The sequence below is a fragment of the Rattus rattus genome, chromosome 7 (assembly GCF_011064425.1).
Source record: "Rattus rattus isolate New Zealand chromosome 7, Rrattus_CSIRO_v1, whole genome shotgun sequence".
NCBI classification, from domain to species: domain Eukaryota; kingdom Metazoa; phylum Chordata; class Mammalia; order Rodentia; family Muridae; genus Rattus; species Rattus rattus.
The window spans coordinates 18,851,501-18,875,200 of NC_046160.1; the positions used below are offsets into that span (position 1 = coordinate 18,851,501).

The 23,700-nt window shown below is 42.0% G+C and overlaps 1 protein-coding gene across 4 annotated transcripts in view; it reads right to left on the reverse strand.

Moving 5' to 3' along the window:
• Positions 1-8,832: 8,832 nt before the first annotated feature.
• Positions 8,833-23,700, reverse strand: part of Spast (spastin) — a 50,944-nt gene continuing 36,076 nt past the window's right edge. For 3 of the 4 annotated variants that reach the window (XM_032908925.1, XM_032908926.1, XM_032908927.1), the window contains 4 exons: positions 21,913-21,992; positions 18,663-18,733; positions 12,937-12,977; positions 8,833-11,701 (listed from right to left, as the gene is read on the reverse strand). In XM_032908925.1, coding sequence (XP_032764816.1) covers positions 11,579-11,701; positions 12,937-12,977; positions 18,663-18,733; positions 21,913-21,992 — 315 coding nt within the window. In that variant the 3' untranslated portion in view covers positions 8,833-11,578. The remainder of the gene's footprint in view (positions 11,702-12,936; positions 12,978-18,662; positions 18,734-21,912; positions 21,993-23,700) is intronic. The other variant, XM_032908928.1, reaches the window with a different exon arrangement.

Sequence of the window (23,700 nt, forward strand, 5' to 3'; positions counted from 1 at the left end):
GAGCACTGACTGCTCTTCCAGAGGTCCTGAGTTCAATTCCCAGCAACCACATGGTGGCTCACAACCATCTATGATGGGATCCAATGCCCTCTTTCTGGTGTGTCTGAAGACAGCTACAGTGTATTCATATAAATAAAATAAATATTTTAAAAAAAAGTTTCAAGGCTGGGCTGGAGAGATGGCTCAGCGGTTAGGAGCACTGGCTGCTCTTCTAAAGGCCCTGAGTTCAATTCCTGGCAACCACATGGTGGCTCACAACCATCTGTAATGGGATCTGATACCCTCTTCTGGTGTGTCTTCTGGTGGTGTTTATGTATATAAGACAGCTACTTATATACATAAAATAAATAAATACATCTTTAAAAAAAAGTTTTAGGCTAAGAGGGCCAGCAGGGTATTTAAAAGGCAGAGGGTCACCCCCTATGCCATCCTGACACTGTGGCGTGTGCTGGGGAGCCGGCTCAGTGAGGGAAGTGCTTGCTCTGAGAGCATGGGATGATACAAGACGCAACTACAACCCAGGGTTGAGGAGGTAGAGGGTGAGAGAGACAGGTGAAATTCATGGAGATCCTTTTTCTCTTGAGATAAGGTTTCTCATGTAGCTCAGGCTGCCTGGAACTCACTGTGTAGACCAGGCTGGCTCTCAGGGACCCGCCTGGTAAACTCGGGAGAAATCTGTCTCTGCCCAGCAAGTGCGGCAATCACAGGCATGTGCCACTCTGCCCGGTTGGGACTTTAGGGAAAATGTATTTTTTATGTGTACGGGTATTTTGCCTGCATAGGGGATGGAAGAGGGAGTTCGATTTCCTGGAACTAACGTTACAGAAGGATGTGAGCTACCATGTGGTTGTTGGGAATTAAACCTGGGTCCTTTCGAAGAGCCAACTAGCATTCTTAACCACTGAACTATCTCTCCAACCCTCCTTGGAGCTCTTTGGTAAGCAAACCTAGTGGAATGATGAGTTCATGTCTCCAAAAATGTGAAGAGGCAGGGTGTGTAGTACATGCCTTTAATCCCAGCACCAGTAGGAGGGTCTCTGAGTTTGAGGCAAACCTGGGCTGACTACATAGTGAGACTCTGTCTCAAAACAAGTAAATAATAAATAAATAAATGATATAATACATATGTGAGGGTTGACTGAGGAAGATCCCAATGTCCCCCCCCCTCTCTCTCTCACACACACACACACACACACTCGCACACGCACAGGTACACATACCACATACACACGATAAATAAAGTGGGCAGAGAATCAAGAACCTAACACTGACCTCTGCCCTTCACGTGCGTCCAGGCACCCATAACGCACGCACAGAGAGTAAATGAGGAGGGGAGAGAATGGCTGCAGAGGTTACACGGGTCTGTTTCATGTTTCACCTTTGGCATGAAGTCTTCTTAGATTATTCTGAACTACAGCGCTTTTGTGCGGTTACTGTCAGACAGTTATCACACAACAGTCACTGCCTTGTCACCGGGAATCAGAAGTCAATGATTAATAAATAACTTTACTGATGCTGATTGTTCTACTTTCTTCCCATTTTCTAAGAAAACACTGCACTTCACATGGGGAATTTTCTTCCTCGGGACACGAAAGTCACAAAACCATTTCCTTATAAACCTGAAAACAGACCCGAGCAGACGACACAAGTCTGGGCCTGTGGTATGGTCTGCAGCACATTCTTACAAGTCCACATGCATAGACCCCATAGATTATTACTTCATTCTGTGTCTAATGTTCTCACCAGAAAAATCTGGGGCCTCCGCTTGTTTGTTTGGTGTTTTATGAAACAGGTATTTATAAATATAAGATTGCTCTTCCCTCCCCTACATTCCACAAGGGGAAATCTGGCTGTAGGTTCAATTCTCAGAAAGGCAGAAAATTAAGATTCCTAGAACTTGCTGACCAGCCGGTCTAGAATATATGAGCTCCGAGATCAGTCGAAGACCACGTCTCAAAATAACGTGGGGGAAACAAAAAAGGGAAAACAGTTAAGGAAGACACCTGACACTGACATCTGGCCTCCACAAATAACACAGGCAGATGGAATGGCATATGCAAACTAGGTACAAAGGTCTACTTCAAACGACACAGCTATAATATATATATATATTGTGCATGGTTATTTCTTTAAAGCTGGAATAGGGCTGGAGAGATGGCTCAGTGGTTAAGAGCACTGACTGCTCTCCCAGAGGTCCTGAGTTCAATTCCCAGCAACCACATTGTGGCTCACAACCATCTGTAATGAGATCTGATGCCCTCTTCTGGTGTGTCTGAAGACAGCTACAGTGTACTTAAAAGCTCAGGGGGAGGGGCATTGGGAGAGCAGCTCATCACTAGCTCTGCCTAGAGGATGAAAAAAATAAACAAAGAAACCCAGGTTTTTTAAAAAAAAAAAAGCTGGAATAACTGAAGGTTGTCTGGTCACTGTTCTTCCCCACAAAGAACAGTGTTAAATGTAAATTTTACATCCCCTGCTTTTGTTTTTTTGGGACAGGGTTTCTCTGTATAGCGATGATTGTCCTGGAACTCACTCTATAGACCAGAGACCAGGCTGGCTTAGAACTCTGAGATCCACCTGCCTCTGCTTCCAGAGTGCTGGGATTAAAGGCATTCACCACAGCTGTTTTATTTTACCCATTTTCTGTACCCAAAGGATTACTGAAATTTTATGAAAGTACTGTGTGATTTCCCCTCTATCAAAGGCTAGAACTATGACTCACAAGAGTATTTACTGCTCTTACAAAGGGCAGAAGTTCAGTTCCCTGTGCCCATGTGGCCCTCACAGCAGTCTGTAACTCCAGTTCCAGAAGATTCAACACTGTCTTCTTACCTCCCCAGGCACCAGGCACGTGCTTCGTGCACCAGCAAACAGGCACACAAAACAGCCATACACAAAATTAAACAAAAAACAAAAAACTTGGGAACCAGAGAGATGATGGCTCAGTACTTAGAACACTTACTGTTCTTTCCAGAGGACCCAAGATTGATTCCTAGCATCCACAGCTGCTCACAACGGCCTATAACTCCAGTTCCAGGGGATCTAATGTCTCTGGCTTTCTCAGACAGCTGCACTCACAAGCACATACCCACACAATTTAAAATAATACTGGAAATTCTTTAAAAATCTTCATTTCACATTTTTATGTAATTTTTTTTGTTATTTTGTGTCCCCCGCCCCCCACGCCCCCAGAGTTGAGGACAAACCCAGGGTCTTGCACTTGCTAGGCAAGCTCTCTACCACTGAGATAAATTCCCCAACCCCTAATTTTTTTTACTATCCAAAGAAGAAACAGTAAGAACAGAAATATGTCATTGTCATATGTAAGTCGGCCAGCATCCTGACATCTGAAAAGCAACCACCTGTTCACCTTTACGTAAAACTGGGAGAATCATGTTTGACTTGTGAGTTTTGTTGTTTGGTTTTTAGATATTGTTTTTTTGGGTAGGGTCTCTATGTAACTCAGACGGACTTCAAATTGCAACCCTCCTGCCTCAGCTTACTGAGTTGTAGGCCACAGGCATATGCCATAATACTCAGCTTAACATAAGAACTAATTAACCTAATGATATTTAGGAAAAACATGATATTCCAACAACCATTGCGTATACTAGAACCTTTTACTAGTTGCTTCACTAACCCTTTCTGTAGCCGCTGGTGCTTAAAGGAGAATGGTCAGTGCCAAGCTATATTTAAACACTAAAATGCAAATGCAAACGAGTGAACACGCCCTATAGAACCCCGCTCAAGCATCGCTACCCTAGTCACTGATGGTGTTCACCTGTTTTCAGCTGATGTTTTAATTTTAACATCAGGACAATCTGGGATCCCCAGCTGTAAAGGCACAGAGCAGGAACCCTTAAACGACCGGAGCTCTGGGGACCCCAGCGCAGCCTCGACCACGCGGTTCCGAGCGGCTGTGGTAGAGCAGGGTGCTCGGGCGAGGAAGCAGGAGGAAACACCCCGCAAGAATCCCGCACACCCCATGGCCAACTCACCATGGTAAGGAGCCGTACAGCTCCCGCCGGAAGACGCTCTGAGAATTCGCTTTTCTCAAGCGGAAGGGGCGGGCCCTTAGGGTCCGATTGGTTGCAGGGCGGCGGGGGCGGAACTGCGCATGTGCCCAAGGGCACCCTCTTTCCGGCTGCCGGGGCGGATTACAGCTGTTCTGGGCGGGGCTGCTCGCCCATGCAAAGGGTAGGCTTTTATCAATCACCTTGGGAGGAACTTTGAAGACTATTCAAACGCTTCTACCTGTGTGTGAGTTTGTTACATTAATACTTCTGTTTTAAAAATGAAGAATCAGGGACATTAACAAATGTCACTGTAAGACCTGCCATGTCTCGGTGAATTCAAGGCCAGGCCCCTCTACATAGACTTAGCCTATATTAAAATACATTTATCCAATTCCCAACTCGGTTTCATTAGAAATAATGTCGCAGAAAACGCGTGACTTAAGAACGCAAGGACTCGAGTTAAATCACAGGTACCCACTCCATAATGGTGGCCACGCCTGTTTGATCTCAGCACTCACGAAGGAGATGCGAGGGTATCCTTGAGTGACCCTGTTTCAAAAACTAAGACGGACGTCAACCTTGAGTACAAGGTTATCCTCTGGCCTCCACGCACACTTCACCGGTCAGGGTGCAGCATTGCCTGTGTATAATTCTAACGCTGGAGGCTGAGGCAGGAAGACTGCACTACACAGACACCCTGTCTCAAAACCCCCAAAAGGAAAAAAACCAAACCAAACTAAAATAAACAAAAACAAACAAACAAAAACCACAAAACACAAAGAACCACACACACAAAGCGGGCCGAAAAGATGGTTCCAGATTGACTCTGATCATCCACGAGGCAACTGCAGTTTAAGAGGACCACTAGGTAATAGAGCCCTTATGTATGACCCACGGTGACACACAGTGTTCAATTGCCTAAACTGGGTGCATACCTGTAACCCTATAGATTAGATAACTGAGGTAGGAATATTGAGTCCAAGCATACTTGGGCTTTAGAGTAGGTCACAGTCAGCCACCCCAGTTAGTGCGGTCATCTCAAATTTGAAGGAAAAATAAGCGATTGTAGCTGGAGTCCACTATTTTCTATGTGTAGCCTGTTTTGGGAGGCTGTGGCAGGAAACTGAATTCAAGGCACACTTCATCACCAAAAATACCACAAAGACATGACAGTAAGAGAAGGATTTCTTAGGGAGAACGGTTTCAGTGGGGGAGGGGAGGGGAGATGAGACAATGGCTAAAATTTATTATATACTACCAAACTGTCCAAGAATGAAGTATTTTTAAAAATCTGAAACATACCTTAAATCTTATGTTTCACAAGCTAGTGTGGAACTCAGAATAGCTGATTTTGAATTTAACATACTCTGGTTTATCCTGTAACACAGTTTTAAATCTCTATAGTTTCTTTCTTACACAGTAATGTTTTTTTTTTTTTTTTTTTTTTTGGAGCTGAGGACCGAACCCAGGGCCTTGCGCTTGCTAGGCAAGGGCTCTACCACTGAGCTAAATCCCCAACCCCCAAAGTAATGTTTTAACAGTCTATAAAGATTGTATCTGCAGACCTCATTTATTAGGCACTCATCTTAGTGCAATTGTATTCTAGTAAGAGACACATGCAAGAAGAAAAAATTAAAGTTACTTGTAAGTAGTATAATGTCGAGACTAAGGTGCTAAGGTATGGTGGATAATGCCTTTAGTCTTAGTAGCTAGAGGCAGAGGCAGAGTTCTGTGAGATCCAGGCCAGCCAGAACTTCACAATGATACCTTGTCTTTTAAAAAGGAGGGTGGGGGAGTTGTTATATATATTGACTGGGTAGTTTATTCATAAGTGGTCAGAAAAGTTTTTCTTTAATATTTCATTTGTGTGTTCAGGTGTCTGCAAAGTCCAGAAGAGGACATTAGAACACCTTGGAGCGTAAGTTAAAAGGCTTTTGTAAATCACCAAATACAGGTGGCTGGGATTCAAACTCAGTCCTCAGGGCTGAGTGGGAAACACTTTTAACCAATGAGCCATCTCTCCAGCCCCTCAGAAAAACTTCAAGGTGAGATTCATTTCTGAGTGATAAGTATTCTTGGAACAAAAACGATTGTTTGCCAGGCAGAATAAACTAAAGCAAATATCTCATTGGAAAGGTGAATTTCAAGCTGGGTGGTGAATGCCACATCCCTTTAATACCAGCATTTGGGAGGCAGAGGCAAGAGGGTTTCTGAGTTTGACTCAAGCCTGGTTTACAAGATTTTCAAGGATAGCAAGAGTTCCAGGATAGCAAGTGTTCCAGGATAGCCAGGGCTATACAGAGAAATCCCATCTCAAAAACAAACAAACCAACCCAAAACAACAACAACAAAAGGAGAGCTGGAGAGGTGGCTCATCAGCTAAAAGCAGACTTTCTTCCAGAGGTCCTGAGTTCAATTCCCAGCAACCAATGTTGACTCACAACCATCTGTAATGGGATCCCGTGCCCTCTTCTGGTGTGTCTGAAGAGAGCTACAATGTACTTATATACATAACACAAATAAATATTTGAAAAGGAAACAAAACACTCCAACAAAATTACAGAAGAAAACTTGTATTTTGATACTTAAAAGATGGCAACATGTAACATGTTAAAATCTGGATCATGACTTTACCAGAATGTGTACTGACTGATTTACACAACTGCAATGTCCAAGATCAGTGGCAAACTGTTTTGAGTTAGGACACATTTAAATTAATCTTTTTAAATGAGATCATGTCTTAGGTAGCCCAGGCTGGACCAAAGTCACTATGCTTGGGATTACAGGGAAAATACAAACACAGCCTGATTTTTCAGAGGCGTGCTCCACAGGAAACAAGGGGAAGATAAATACAATGAGAGCCACCCAAGGAGAATCCCAGGGCCTGTTAAGTCCTCTTAGATTGAAATTCAGTACTGAAAAATAGTTTTTCTCACACTTCTATTTCACGGTCCTAATTCTTGACTGACTGCCCATACTTAAATAGCCCATCATTGTAGATGACCTCTTCAAAGGACCTAGTCTGACATCTTACTCTGGATTACCACAGGAATGATTTCAAGTCCACCAGGCCCCAAGCTGTTCTTTTTAGGTCTTGCTTTTAAGATAGCCCTTGGTTGGCATCTGTCAAGATAGATTTGAAGTTTACCACTACATGTTTCCTAACACATGGTTCACTGTTGCCGAACAACTAAATACAGGTGAGGAGTCTTAAAATCTTACAGATTCTGTGGCTCAGTGATCTCTTTTGACTGGGGTTGCGGTGGAGAGAATCCAAGCATCACAGTTACCTCTCCCACTGTTCTCCTGTACCTCCTATCTCAGGCATGATGCTGTCCCACGGTCACAAACCTTTATGTTCCTGTTCAGTCCTTCTGATGACTGGCTTAGCATTAAGAACATTTGATAGAATGCTTGAGTCAGTTACTCTGTTATTAGGTTCTGAGTTTGTAATTTCTATTTCTCTGCTAAAAATTAAGTTTTATTGCCCCCTTCTACAAATTAATCAACATTCCCAAGGCATCTACTGTTCTTTCCTGAAAAGGGGGTGATATGTGCATGTCTTTCCATGTATTTTGATTGTAGATTACATAACTTTACTTTGGAAACTTAGATAGTACTGTGTAACCTGTACTGTGGTGAAAACTCTTGATTCTGTTTTCTTCTCAAGAATGCTGTTATCTATTCTGGATTTAAACTATTAAAAAGATAACCTTGACACTGTGAAATTATTTGTCAAGAGTTTCTGTCCATTTTCAATTTTTAAAAAAGATTTATTTGCTCTACTTACAGGAACACACTGTAGCTGTCTTCAGACACACCAGAAGAGGGCATCGGATCCCATTACAGATGGTTGTGAGAACCACTATGTGGTTGCTGGGAATTGAACTCAGGACCTCTGGAAGAGCAGTCAGTGCTCTTAACCCCTGAGCCATCTCTACAGCCCCCGTTTTTTTAATTTTTAAACTTCCCTCAAGTAGCAGTTTTTTGTGCATTCTTTGCTCTTTCAGTTTTTTTTTTTTTTCTTTGATTTGGCTTTTGAGACAGGTCTACTGTGTAGCCCTCCCTGGTTGGCCTGCAACTGTTGGTCAATCATTCTCTCAGGGTCATGCAAAACCATCAAAACACAGGTATTTATGATTCATAACAGTAGCAAAATTACAGGTATGGCATAGTTATGAAAATAGTTTTATGGTTGGGGGTTTCCACAACCTGAGGAACGGCATTAAAGGGTGGCAGCATCTGGAAGGGTGAGAACCACTGCTGTGTAGACGCAGCTGGCCTCAGAAGTCAAGAGCCTGCCCACTTTGCCTCTAGGGTGCAGGAATTGATGGTCTCAGCAGCTCAGGCTGGGATGCAGATTACTGTAGCAGTTGACCTTCAGCACACAAGGAACGGCTGGAGCACAGCAGTGCTCCCTTTGGTCAGCTCTTTAGACCTGGCTATCTGCTGGGTTCCTTTGAATATCCTGCTAGACCTAAAATTTTCAAAAGTATAAGAATTTGAAAGGACTGCAGATGATGAGACCAACTTATCCAGTACCTTTCCAAGATTTCCCTTCTCAGTTCTAGGAGCTTCTTCATCTGAACTTGTCCACTGTGTTCTGCTTGAATTTCATTTTCAAATGAACTACACGAGCTGGAAACTGAATATACAAGAGCTCTACAAACAGGAATTTATGTCCTTTAAAACTGGTTGCTATCCAGAACCTCTATCACTGCTTTGCATGTTCTGCTCAAGAGTTTATTGGCACAAGAGTTACAAAATACTCCATGAAATTATCACCCCTGAAAAAAAATCAAAGATTCAAAGTATAAAAATTAAGGCAAAACAAAGTTTGTCATTTATTTACAATAAAATTAATTACGATAAAAACCCACTTTATGTAGCTGTACGTACTCTTTAAGTCATTTGTTTTGCAGAAGTAAAAGACTAAAACTGAGACAAGACATTTAAAGGAAAATCTGACTTAAGAAAACGAAAAGCAAGCTGTTAAGTAGTTCATTCTATCAAAGAATTAGCTTTTGTATGATATATAAACAATTTTACAGTATAAACAAAGAATGCCACATATATTTAACTTAAAATTCTGTTTGTCCTGTTAAACACAAAAAGACGAAAATAAATTCAATGGGCGTCTAGTCTCAGAAAAGCTTTATAGCCCTAGCAGATCCGGAAAGATCGTATTGAGTCTTTCCTTTGGCTCAGTTAGGTGACCAGTAAGTTCACCGAGCTTACAAGGACTCTGTCATGTTAACATGGAGAACTACCAATCCTTCTCATTTAAACATCTTGAACAGTAAACAGAGCTCGACACAAATCAAAAATTAATTAAAATCTAATGTTAATTTAGAAAACCCCAGCAAACCTCCCTCCGGGTGTGGGTGCACACCAGCATGCCCAGTGCTTGAGGGATGCAGGCATGACGATCAGTTTAAGGTGTTTATAGGCTACCCATCGAGTTCTAGGCCAGCTCAGGCTCCTATCTTAAGACAATAACAAAATGGCCTACAACATACCTGGGCCATACAGCAGCATCACAGCCAACGTTCTCTACAGTAGCTGAAACCACCAACCTGATGAACTAAGGTGCTTCTCTACACCGACAGACAGACAGACAGACACACAGGAACACCTTTGATTCGAAATTTTAGGTTAACTTCAGTTTGCATCTTTTAGATATTTAAATTGTTACCTCCTAATACCTGTCCTGAAAGAATCATGAATGAACTAGGATTTTAAAGGCTCTCCTATTTGAGCGCTGAGCTGAAGGCCATCTTAATACATAAATAGTAGGAATGTTATTAGTCACCTCCTAGGTGAAATAAAATGCAGTTTTAGAGCCTTATTGCAGATGTTCTGGGTTAGGACTGCTGGAGTTCCTCTCACCATCATCACGGGGTGGCATCATCAGTATTTTATAACTGTGTAACATCTGAGACCTTAGAAAGACTGCCAGAACAAAACTTATACACAGCTTTGGTTTAAATTTGTTTTCCTATTGATCGAAACTTAATTTTTATGATCCAGGGATGTCAAAAGTCATGATTAAAAGATGTGATTTAAATTACAGCTAAAAACAGCGCATGATTCTAAGAAATAATACATCTTCTATGTTGAAGTATTAAATCTTTAACAAGACCAAGGGTAAAATTGAGGATGTGTGTCTTAATCATAAAATTTTATCTGGGGGAAAGGGCAAATGTTTTAGTGTGTTCTCTCAAACATGTTTCTTACATGAAAAGTTGAGTGTTACTATCACAAAATTATTCTTTCTACCCATGAAAGTTTACATAGCATCATTTAAGCACCAAAGAAAAATCTGTAAACAAACTTTTAACCAGTAAACTAGCGGCAAATATCTATTTGCCTTTATACAATTCTGAAAAGGCCTCACATGAGCCTCTACTTCCTATAATGCATTTTTATAACAAAAGTCCAGCTGTATTTATACAAACAACAAAGAGTTACTATACATTTTACGGAAACAAAAGGTAGATCAACAGACTAGCGCTTTTTAGTTACAAAGTAAGCACAAGAAACCTATAAAATATATGCCCTGTAGAAAAATTCAGGATTTTCAGTTTTATGGAAGGGACAGTAATTAGTAAAAGGTGGTCATGCCACTGGCATTTAGTTGTCTGTAAACAGTAAGGAAGTGATAGCAATAAACCAGAAATGTCTGACCTCCTGACCTGTGCCTTCTCTCAAACCTGTGCCTCAACTGTAAGGTAAAACTTGCTCTCTAAATATCAGAGTAATTTAAACAGAAAGGAATTTCAGATGGGGTACATTAAGTCTACAGTGGACTTCTGACATATTAGAAAAGAACACTGCAGGGCACCGAGGACTGATATACATGCTACACAGACAGTGACTCAGACTTCCAAACCTCGGCTGTGCCAGGTTTCCTGTGTGGCTAGGAAACTGCTTTCTAAACTGGTTGGCAGCAAGGCAATACAACAGAAAAACAAAACATGAAAAAGAACATATTAAGTGTTTAATGTTTGTAGATCTAGGTGGGAAAAGCCTCAGTATAGCTCTCTTTCTGCAGATGGGAAGATTTCCATTTGGCACACTGGAGTTGGTAAGAAAGCAGGAAAATGCTTGGAGCACTTGTTACTCCAATCTTGGGGTGCTAATGGAACAGTAGGAAAGGAAGCCAGAAAATAGACTGTTGCAAGAAAACACAGGAGACAGAAAACAGAGGACTCCTTGTGTCTTCTACCATCCACTGTCTCTGGAATACTTTCATCTGAACACAATATACAAATTATTATTTACATAATGATTATTATCAGTAATAACCCAGAATGTATTTCTGCTGTGCTCTAACAGTGCCCACTGAGAAAACCATCACCATCACACAAGAAGGCCTTAAACAAAAGTTCCATTCATATTGCATATTTTATTTAGATCTGTCTTCTTGTTCCTCTTCAAGTTTGGTGCACAAAAATGAAAACTCTAAAAAGTCCTGTAAACGAAGTCTAGGTTCCTGTAGCTGAAGCTCTTGTTTCTTGTTAAGTACAGCGTCCTGTGGGCTTACAAAGGCATTCATTCCTTTAAACAGTGGTGTCTCCAAAGTCCTTGTTCCAGCGTATGTATGCTTCTAAGGTCTGAGGACTCACACTGCGTTTGATCTTTTTTAAGGATTCTGTGAAGTCAGATAATCGAATATTTCTCATCTAGAGTAAAGAAAAATGGCCACAAATGATGATCCATGTACAGTGGACAAAAGTTAGAAGTTTGTTAATTTTACAACAGATACAGACTTATTCTTAGAAAATCATGCTAATCATTTAAATGTATTTTTATATTACTGCTATATAAGATATTTTACAAAAATGTACACCACTGTACTCTTATTACTTGTATTTTGCTTCGTAGATATTAACAATTCAAAGTATATCTTTTCTTCACTAAAGAAATACACTAGAGAAAAATCTGACAAAATACAAACGGGAAAATTACTTAATTCTACGACTGGGAAGAGTAACTGTGGCGATTTGAGTAAGAACAGCCGCTCCAGGCTACAGACTTGAATGCTTGCTGTGCAGTCGGTGAAGCTGAGAAGGGTAGGAGACGTGGCCTTGCTGCAGGAGAAGCGCTCAGCTGCTGCTTCAGTATCCTGCCTGCCTGCTGCTGCCAGGCTGGTCACAGCTGCCATTTTCTTTTCTTTTCTTTTTTTTTTTCTTTTCTTATTTATTTATTTTTTTTTGTCTTTTTTTCGGAGGTGGGGACCAAACCCAGGGCCTTGCGCTTGCTAGGCAAGCGCTCTACCACTGAGCTAAATCCCCAACCCCACAGCTGCCATTTTCTAAGCTACCCTGGTCATAGTGGGTTTTTGGTTTTTTTAAACAATAAAAAGGTAACAAAGACAGCAACCAAAACTTACTTTACTTCTAGTTTTTCTCTCCAGAATTCCATAAGATTGCGTACTGGTCACCTTCTATTTACCATAATCACATCCACATCACTAACTCTATGCCAGGTTTGTCATGAAGGAAAGGGGCGGCTTTAAAGGAAATGCTGCCTTTTAACAGCATGTCAGAGGCTGGCCTGTGCAACTAACTTCCTGCCATTTACATTGCTGAGGGCCAAACACAACGCCTTAGAAATACAGGCAAGCATCTATCACTGAACTACACTTCCCCAGCAACACACATGTATCCTCCTCCAAATTAAGTCATTTCTTGTGACTTTCTATTCAGTACTTAGATAACTTGATGAGAGAAAAACCACTGCATTTTTAACTGTTACCAAAGAAATCATCATTATTGATTTTATAGGCCTTATATTTTGAAATGAAACAAAGTTAAAATTCTCTTGTTTCTAATTAACGAACTAGAAAAAAACTGTTTACATAGTAAAAGTTTTAGAGGATTCAAATGAAAACAAAGTAATCATAAAACAGCATTACCTCACTGGCAGACATGTTCTTCACCTGCTCTGGTTTCAGTTCTGTAAAATATTTTAAGTAGATACTTAAACACCTCTGAAGTTCAAGTTTCTTATTGGCAAATGTAAGTACAATGGTCTAATGGCACCTGTGTAATACATATCCTTAAAGTCAAGAGATATTCACATAGAGAACACACAAAACTTACAAATGCTTACAAAAGAGTATTACTCTGGCCAGGCAGTGGTGGTACACACCTGCAATCCCAGCACTCTGGAAGCAGAGGCAAGTAGATCTCTTGAGTTCTGAGTTCAAGGCAGCCTGTTCTACAGAGTGAGTTTCCAGACAACCAGGGCTACACAGAGAAACCCTATCTTGAAAAACCAATAAAAGGGGTTGGGGATTTAGCTCAGTGGTAGAGCGCTTGCCTAGCAAGCACAAGGCCCTGGGTTCGGTCCCCAGCTCCAGAAAAAGGAGAAAAAGAAAAAGAAGAAAAAGAAAGAAAAACCAATAAAAATAAAAACAAAAGGCTACTTGTGTCAGGAATAAATGTAGGCATTCAATTTCTTGCATATGCCCCAAACATCAGTTTACAAACTTGAAATAGAACTAAAAAGAATACGACTTGTCGGTTATACAGGAGAGTGTTCTAATTAATCTGTGTGTGGGTGTTCTGTTTGCATGTACACCCGTTCTTGCACCATAGGCACAGCTGGCACATGTGGAGCCAGATACAGTTGGCTTTGAGTTGCCATGTGGGTGCTGGGTCCTCTATAGGAACAGCCAGTCTTCTTAACTACTCAGTCACCTCTCCAGCTGCTAGATTTCGTTTTTAGTAAGAAATTTTTGCCTTTATAGCTACATTTTTCTGATTACTAAGTTTCTCTAAGACACAAATGGGGCTGAGGCTGAAGGTCAGCAGCAGGTTACTCCAGCCTGTGAGACCCCCAGTCCCTAGCCCCAGGAAAGGACCGACCACCACCCACTGTCCCTGAGTTTCCTGCTCCTACGTCACTATCAGGAATTGACCCTTGGCTGGTGGTGCATATCTCTAATCCCAGCATTCAGGAGGCAGAGGAATGCAGATCTCTGCGGTTTGAGGTCAGCTTGTTTTACAGAGTTCCAGGATAGCCAGAGCTACACAGAGAAACCTGTCTCAACCAAACAGACAAACAAACAAACAAACGACGGACACTTCAGAGAAGATGATTTACAAGTTTCTCCTTTTTCTTAAAAAAAAAAAAACCAAAACCATTTTCATATGCACACACGTTTGTGTGTGCCACATGTGTGAAAGAGTTACAAGTTGTTGCAGGCCACCCAAAGCAGTGCTGAGAACTCAACCTGTGTCCTTTGTAAGAGCAGCAAGTGCCCTTAATCGTAATCTCTCAGCCCTCACTCCTATTATGATTTCACGTATTGTGGGTGTTTGCATACATGTATGTCTGTGCACCATGTGCATGCCTGGTGCCTGCAGAGGCCAGGAGGAGTCAGGTCCTATGCACGTGGAGTTACAGATGTTTGAGAGCCACCGTGAGTGTTAGAAGTTGCACCTGACTCCTACAGAAGGACAACAAGTGCTCTTAACCGCGGAGCATCCCTCCTGCCTCTGCTCTCCATGGAGGCAGAAACAAGTAACCAATTGAGCAACCCCAATCCAATCAGTTACCATCTCCCTGGAGAACCTCTGCTTATGCGTAATTGTTACTACTCAGTGATGAAGGACAGCAGGGGTGACTTTATTCTTGTTGAGAAGCCGGCTGGGCCTGGCCCTTAGGATGGCTGCTTCTAGGAGATGGAGGGATCTCCATCTGATAGTTTCCAGCCTCCAGGGCCTTATTCCTGAGAGACTCAAAAAGAATGTTCTGAGGCAAGATGGGTCCCTCAGTTTTGTTGTTTTTTTTTTTTTTTTGGGGGGGGGGGATGGAGTGGAGTTCTCACTTTGAGGAGTTTGAGGAGATTGAGATAATTCTGTCTTTGAGGACCCTCCACCCCATGAAGGCTTGTCTTTGGGAGGTTGAGGGGTATCTGTTACACAAATGTGGGACTCCTGACAGCGGCTGGGAATCAGTGTAGGACTAAGACTTGGGCTTGGTGACATACTGTCCTATCACATTTGTCTACACATACAATGTTTTTGGGGTTTTGTTGTTTTTTGAGACAGAGTTTCTCTGTGTATCCCTGGCTATCCTGGAATTCATCTGTAGACCAGGCTGGCCTCAAACTTGGAAATCCATCTGCCTCTGCCTCCTGAATGGTATTAAAGGTGTGCACCACTACCGCCTGGCTATATATACTGTCTTAACCTCAGTGTTCTTACGCTTAACAACTTTGTTTGCCATTGACTGCTCCCTCAGATTCCATACAGCCAGCTTCTATTTTCCCCGTTTCTTAACGTGTTATTTTTGGTATGTATATGTGACCATTATACATGTGTGTGGATGCCTACTGTGCACTCAGGTCTTCTGGTTTGCCTTATTCCTTAAAGACAGGGCCTTGGGGGCTAGAGAGGTCACAGCAGTTGTTACACAAGCGGGAAGCCTGGAGTCCAGAGTCCAGTACCTTGTGCATATCCTCTGCTCCAAGGACACTGGGCACAAGAGAATTGCTAGGTTTGTAAACTTCTAGCCTTGTCATGAAAACCTAGTTCAGAGAGACAAGCTGCCTCAAATTCATAGGCAGGGACTGACAGACCAGGATGCCTCACTCCCTCTTCTGACCTCCTAGCTTGTACCAAAAGCATCACACACACACACACACACACACACACACACACACACACACACACACACACACACACACACACAGACACACACACACACAGACACACACACACAGAGTTTAGTAAATGTACAAATAAATCTAAAACAACAACAGCAACACAAAACAAATTACCTCACTGACACAGAACTCACTATTTGGCTAAGCTAGCAGGCTAAGCTCTGGGAAATGTTCCCCAGTCCTGTGGAAGCATGTCTATTTTTATATGTGCATGTTGGAGATTCAAACACAGGAAGATTTTATTTTTGCACAGCAAGGGTTCTAACCTGAGTCATCTCCAAGCCCTAGGCTTCTTTTTTGTCACTGTTGATTGTTTGTAGTATGGGGACTGAACCAGGGCCTTGGATGTGTTAGGCAATGCTCAGTCACTGTGCTGTACCCTGATGCTCTCCCTTTTATACTGCAGCCATCCCTCCTATGTCAGCTTCCTAAATAGCTGGGATTACAAGCCTGGGCCAGCATGCCTTCCTATTAGTAGGTTTGTAGAACTCAGTCTAAAAAGCTTTAAGTATCTGTTTGAAAGTCTTTTATTTCCTTTTTATGTATGCGTTTTTACCTACATGTATGTCTGTTTACTGCATAAATGCTTGGTGCCTGCAGAGCCAGAAGAGCATGCTTTTTCCCTAAAACTGCACTGTCAGATGGCTGGGCTGAAATCTGGATGCTGGGAACTGAACTCTAGTCCTCTCAAGAGGAAGCCTGTCTTCTCAAGAGAAAACAGCCATCTCTCCAGTCCCCTCCTCCCTTTTTGATACACACAGTATGTAGTCCTCACCAGTCTAAAACTACGTAGACCACGCCGACCTTGAACTCACAGAGATCTATCCCTCCCTCCCTGGTACTGAGATTAAAGGCACATGTACCACACCTTGCTGTAAATCTTTTAAACTATCACCTATTACTCTAGTTAAATAAACATGCAATATTATTTTACTTGATACCCCATATGTCGATAGTAAGAGACATAAATACATACATATAGGTACTATATATGCTATGTGTTTCAGATTTGTCAAAATTAGTAAAACAGCTGAGCACAGTGGCACATGTCTTCAATCCTAGCACTCGGGGGCCGGGGGGGGGGAGAAGGGGGACGGGGCAGGTAGATCCCTACAAGTGTGAGGCCAATCTGCACCACATTGTGAGTTCATGAATACAGACAAAATAAATAGAAAGACTGTTTCAGAAAACAAAACCAAAAACTTTTATTTTATACAATATGCACTGTACATGGATAGGATTTTTGTGATCGTTACTGCATTTGTCTTTTTTCTTTTTTTCCCCCTGGAGCTGAGGACTGAACCCAGGGCCTTGTGCTTGCTAGGTAAGCATCTACCACTGAGCTAAATCCCCAACCCTGCTACTGCACTTATTAAATCCCAATCCTGCTACTGCATTTATTAATCCCAACCCTGCTACTGCATTTATTACATCCCCAACCCTGCTACTGCATTTATTAAGTCCAGTTTAGATGGGGAAAACTCAACCACTTGGGTGGCCTTTCATGTAAAGTCTGCTTCAAATCTATTTGCTTTGATTTAGTGTTAGTTTTTTTGTAGACTCATGAGATGCACTTATGCACCAGGTAGTAAGACTAACTGTGATCACTAACACTGTTCTCAAGACTTGTCGAGAGATCTACAACAATTCTTTTTTTTTTTTTTTTCATTTTTTTTGGGGACTGAACCAGGGCCTGGGGACTGAACAGGGCCTTGGGGACCGAATCCCAGGACCTTCGCTTCCTAGGCAAGCGGCTAGACAAGCTAAATCCCCAACAGCAATTCTTTAATCTAAAGATTACTATGTAAACCCCACAAAGAGATCAGTGTACAACTCAGGGTTTGGATGAGTGCTGAAAAATCTTAGAAAGGAAGAAAAGGTTTTATAAAAGGGGCAGGGTAAAATGCTCCTGAGAGGGGCTGGAGAGATGGCTCAGCGGTTAAGAGCACTGACTGCTCTTCCACAGGTCCTGAGTTCAGAGTTCAATTCCCAGCAACCAATGGTGGCTCACAACCATCTGTAAAGAGATTTGATGCCCTCTTCTGGTGTGTCTGAAGACAGCTACAGTGTACTTATAAAAAATAAATAAATAAATCTTTAAAACAAACAAACAAAAATGCTCCTGAGAACATTTTACATGTTCTGCAGATTGCTTTACATTTTAATGACTTATTGTATTTATAATTAATCTGTGTCTGTAGAAGGTGTTGTACAAGTCCAGTGCAGATGTTCCAGAGGCTAGAGGCATTATATCCCGGAAGCTGGAGTTAAGGTACTTGTGAGTTGCCAGACCCTGGGGCTGAGAACTGAACTCAGGTTCTCTTTACAGCTGAGTTACCTAGCCAACCTTGTTTTATGATTTAAAGATTGTTGATAAAAAAAAAGATGAAAAACATGCAGCAGAGAATGTAGGTTTTCCAGAAAACCTAAACTATTTTCTTTGATATCTTTCACAAAAATATCTTCTGACCTTTGGTCTAGACACTGTATTTTATCAAGCGTTTCAGTGATACAACTTAACTTTTTTTAATGATATTTTATGTGCATCGGTGTTTGGCCTGCATGTATGTCTGGGTCAGATCCCCTGGAACTGGTCTTATAGACAGTTGTGAGCTACCATGAGGGTGCTGGGAATTGAACCCAGACCCTCTAGAAGAGCGCCCAGTGCTCCCCACTGGGTGCCGTCTCTCCAGCTCCAACTTTGCTTCTTTTATACTAATGGTGACTTCGTGGTCAGGGAGTTCAATTCCTAGCACCCACACACCGGTTCACAATTGGTTGTAACTCAGTTATAGGGTATCTTTTGATCTCTGTGGGCACTGCATGTATATGGTGCAAATATATGTAAGAAGGCAAAACTCTTACACACATAAAATAAATAGGATGTATAACTCTGGATCTCTCAAGACACTAAACACAACGTAGTCCATTCAAAGCTCGAGTGTTTCAAATGCCTTCACACTCACCTCGGATAGGACCCAGTGCTGCATCCTTTGCCAAAGCAGTCAGATCACTTCCAGAATATCCATCAGTCATTCTGCAGAGTGGAAGCAAGAGATGATACATTATCTTCTCTGCAGATTAGATTGACCCAGGGCTCCAACTGCATATGTAGCAGAGAATAGCTTTGTTGGGATACCAGTGGAAGGGGAAGCGGTTGGACCCCTAGTGCAGGGGAATGTCGGGGGATGGGTGGTAAGGGAGGTGGAAGAGTAGGGGACACCCATATGGGGGAGGAGGTGGGGATGCAGGCTTATGGACAGGAAACCAGGAAAGGGAATACCATTTAAAATATAAGTAAAGAAATATATCTAATAAAAAAATTAAAAAAAGAATTCCCTTCAATCCTACACCTCATAAGGTATAGGTGGAAGGATCACAAATCTGAAGCTAACCTGACTATATAGTGAGAGAAATAAAAAGTCCCAACAGAAGGAGCACACAAATCTCTACACAGCAAGAATATACTATTCCAGTTTAGAAGCAAGCTAACAGTTAAGTAGTTTCATTCTTTTAAAAATATATTTATTTTATGTGTATGTGTGCCTGGTTTTATGTATGCACACAACTGTGTGACGGTTACCCACAGAGGCCAGAAGGGGGCACTGGATCCCTTAGAGCTGGAGTTGGCTTACAGGTAGCTGTGAGCCACCCTCTGTGGGTGCTTTAGGGAACCGAACTCAGGACTTATGCAGGAGCCGTCAGTGCTCCTAAGTGCACAGCCACGTCTTCAGTGTCGAGGTGTAACTTTTTAAGGGTACAGTCTAAGGCTGGCTCCTTTCCACACCTAGTTTTCAGCATTAGAGAACCATTCCTTCATGCCAGTCCAACCGGGAGCCTACATGCATCCTAAGACAGCTATCACGGAGATGATTAGGGCACATAATAATAAGGTATACTGTCTTAATTTGGGTTTTACTGCTGTGAAAAGAAACCATAACCAAGGCAAGTCTTAGAAGACTTAATTTAATTGAGCTGGCTGACAGGTTCAGAGGTTCAGTCCATTATCATCAAGTGGGGAGCATGGCAGTGTCCAGCCATATGTAGGCCTGGAGGAGCTGAGAGTTCCACCTCTTGTTCTGAAGGCAGCTAGCAGAAGACTGACTTCCAGGCAGCTAGGGTGAGGGTCTCACCCGTGCCCGTGCCCACAGTGACACACCTACTCCACCAAGGCTACACCTCCTAACAACTCCCTGGGCCAAGCACATGCAAACCAGGTCACACTAAGTTATAAACATATCACTAGGAAAGGTTAAATTGCTAACAATTAGTGTCCAGTCAACACCAAACCACTTACTTTTTTCTCTTTTTAAGGAAGGGGCTTGTTATGTAGATACCTGGCAGCCTCTATCACCCAAGTGCTAGGTTATAGGAGTGCCATGTCTAGCCACAATTACTTGTTTGGTAAGTTACTTAGTCTCTTTCCTGGCAGAGTACTCCTTGAGTGCGGTAGAACCTAAAAAGGTGTATTTCTTTAAATAAGGATAGAAAAAATAAAAAGTATTTGGCATAGAACAGTTGTACACAGGCGGCCCACTGAGCAGGGTGCCTCAGCAGACACAGTAGCCGACAGGTGCTCCTCCTTACTGGCATCTGAGAATGAGGAGGAGGAGGAGGAGGGGAAGATTGTTATTCTGTATGTTTTCAGACAGTTTCTCTGTGTAGCTTTGGCTGTCCTAGAATCAACTCTATAGACCAGGCTGGCCTCAAACTCAAAAAGATCTACCTGCCTCTGCCTCTGCCTCCTGAATGCTGGGTTAAAAGTGACGACTGCCACTGCCAGGCAAGAACTAGGTATTCTTTTTTTTTTTTTTTTTTTTTTTTAAAAGATTTATTCATTTATTTATATGAGTACACTGTAGCTGTCTTCAGACACACCAGAAGAGGGCATCAGATCTCTTTATAGATGGTTGTGAGCCACCATGTGGTTGCTGGGAATTGAACTCAGGACCTCTGGAAGAGCAGTCAGTGCTCCCAACCCCTGAGCCACCTCTCCAGCCCAGAACTAGGTATTCTTAGGAAGTTACTACTCAACTACGTAAGTTCTGGGGTTTTTCTTAATGGTATGGGTGTTTGCTTGCATGTATGTATGTATGTATGTATGTATGTATGTATGTATGTATGTATGTATGCATGCATGCATGCTACATGCACGAAGGTGCCATAGGAGGCCAGTGGGCATCAGATCCCCGAGGACTGGAAATAGAAGGTTGTGGCTGCCATCTGGGTACTGTGAATCAAACCCAGGATCTCTGGAAGAGCAGAGTCAGCCCCATTAAAATCTGAAGAGGAGTTTCCTTAAGAGGGAATGAGAAAGAATAGGCCTGCCTCAGGGAGACGGCCATGCAGACACCCTGCATGAGGAGTCTCCTCAGACATCTCCAGGACGAAGAGTATATCTCACTTCTTCTTAAGTCTTGCAGGGGTCAAGGGATGTAGTCCAATAAAGCAAATGTGACAGAGTACGGAAGAGTCAGATATCTTAAAGAGCTGTCAGCTCAGGGCAGAGACCGCACCTAAGTCTTTTTTCCTCAGGGAAAGCTGCAGGGAGTGTGACCTGGTACTCTTAGGCTGTGGAAATTCTGTCCTAAAGGCCGTGCTCTAACACCACCAACTAAACCTCACCCTGCTTTGCTATACAAGCGTTTTACCTTAACTTCCTGTTTGAGTGTTTTCTGACAACAAGTTAAAAGTGGTTGCACCTAACACAAAAGAGCAAGTATAAATGAATATATCTGTGTTGGTCTCAACTAATGAGGGGATTTTACTCTTCAAATTATCTTAATATCATGTATAAACTTCATTTACAAACAATACAATATTGTTATTAGCTATTTGTACAGGTTTAGTAGAAAACAGAAATTCTATTATTAGGAAGAAAGTAAAGGAAGTAAGAGACAAGGAAAAGAAGTTTCTGGTAAACCAACCGCACACTTCAGACGAGATCGGGCGCGTTCAGGGTGGTATGGCCGTAGACCCAACCGCACACTTCAAATAAGCTTGTTTTAACATTTGTTTTGTTTTGCTTTTAAGACTCACTTTCTCCATGCAGCCCTGGCTGGACTTGAACTCACAGAGATTAGCCTGCCTCTGCCTCCCGGCTGGGATTAAAGGTGTGTGTCACCACTGCCATGTCTATTTATACAACTTTCATATTAGCTTATTTTAAACAAACCTTTACAAACGACAGCGAATCAGATGAATGAACGCACTCACCTTGCCAGTTGAGCAAGTTCTTTTTGGGTCAGTGGACTTCCTTGTTTACATAACAGGTTTTTAAGTAGAAGTAGTCGTGTCTGAAAATATCACAGAGTTATAAGTAAAGCCCAATTTGATAAAAGAGTTATAAAAACTGATGTCTCATTTATTAAGCTAAGATTAGCTAATGAGATATTCTAGACTCGGCAGCTGATGGTCAGCTTGGCTCTCGCTCGTGCCTGTTTGATATACAATGCTGCCTCGGAGCTGCTGTGACTAGCTAGGGGACTAAAGGCCAGAACCAGGAAACTGCACATTTTAAAAAAGACTGATTTATTTTTACTTCGTATATATGAGTATTTCTCTGGATGTTTCTGTGTACTGCATGTTTGTCTTGTGCCCACAGAAGCCAAAGAATTGAAGCTGGAATTGCAGAAGGCTGTGAGCTGCCAAGTGAGTTCAAGAAACAAGGCCATTCGGCAAGAGCAGCAACTGATCTTTCCAGCTTCACGAAATTTTAAAACGAAAATGTTTTAAAAAAGGTTTACTGACATAATTTTATATAGCAAAGACTTAACCATTATAGCTATATAATTTAAATAACTTTTAATTGTATAGAATTGTAAAACCATTGCCATAATAAAGCTTTGGAACATTTTTCGCCTCTGGAAGTTCACCCTTGCTATGTGTAATTAATCCCCACTCCTACCTCCTTTCGTATCTAACCACTGATCTGACTGTATTTCTAGAAATCTGTCTTTTTGAAAACATTTAAATTTGAAGGGAATAAAGTTGGTTCTGGAGAGATGTTCAGTGGTTCAGAGGACTGACTGTTTTATTCCTAGCAACCATATTGCAGCTAATAATTATCTGCTATTCTATTCGCAGGGGATCTGACCTCCTCTTCTGGCTTGTCTGAGTCCAAGTACACACATGGTATACAGACACATAACACCCAAAATACCTATACATAGAACAATAAATAAAATCATACACGATTTTGCATATGGTTCCTCTCACTCACTATATTGCTTGAGATCTGCTCCTATTACCGAATGTAATATGCATGCTGATGCATTTTTTTCAAACCTAGGACCCTACACACACTGGGCAAGCGCTCTGTTCCTGAGCTAAGTCATACTCATTAACTGGATATGCCATATTTGTTTATCCATTAAGCAGTTGATGAACCTCGTATTTTGCATGTTGAAGTTATTAGGACAGCTGTTCTCATATTCTCGGGCATGCCTTCCTCCTATGGGGAAGTTTCCATTTCTCTTGGGATAATGTTTGGGAATTGCTGGATCTTATTTAAGTTTATGGTCACTGATTTTTGTTCTTATTTAAGTTAATGGTTACTGGTTTTGGTTTTTGTATTTTTTTTCCTTTCCAGTTTTCAAGACAGTTTCTCTGTGTAGCCCTGTCTTGGAACTCATTCTGTAGGCCAGGCTGGCCTCAAACTCACAGAGACCTTGTAAGTGCTGGGATTAAAGGCATGCACCCCCACCTGACATGGTTATGGACAAGCTTTCTTTTTCTTTTTTTAAAGATTTATTGTATTTATATGAGTACACTGTAGCTGTCTTCAGACACACCAGAAGATCCCATTACAGATGATCATTACATGTGGTTACTGGGATTTGAACTCAGGACCTCTGGAAGAGCACACAGTGCTCTTAACCACTGAGCTATCTCTCCAGCCCCTGCTTTCTTTTTCTTTAAGATGCATTTTCATCTCATTAGTATGGGTATTTTGCACCCACATGTATGTATAATGTGCACCACGTACGTGCACTGCCTGTGGAG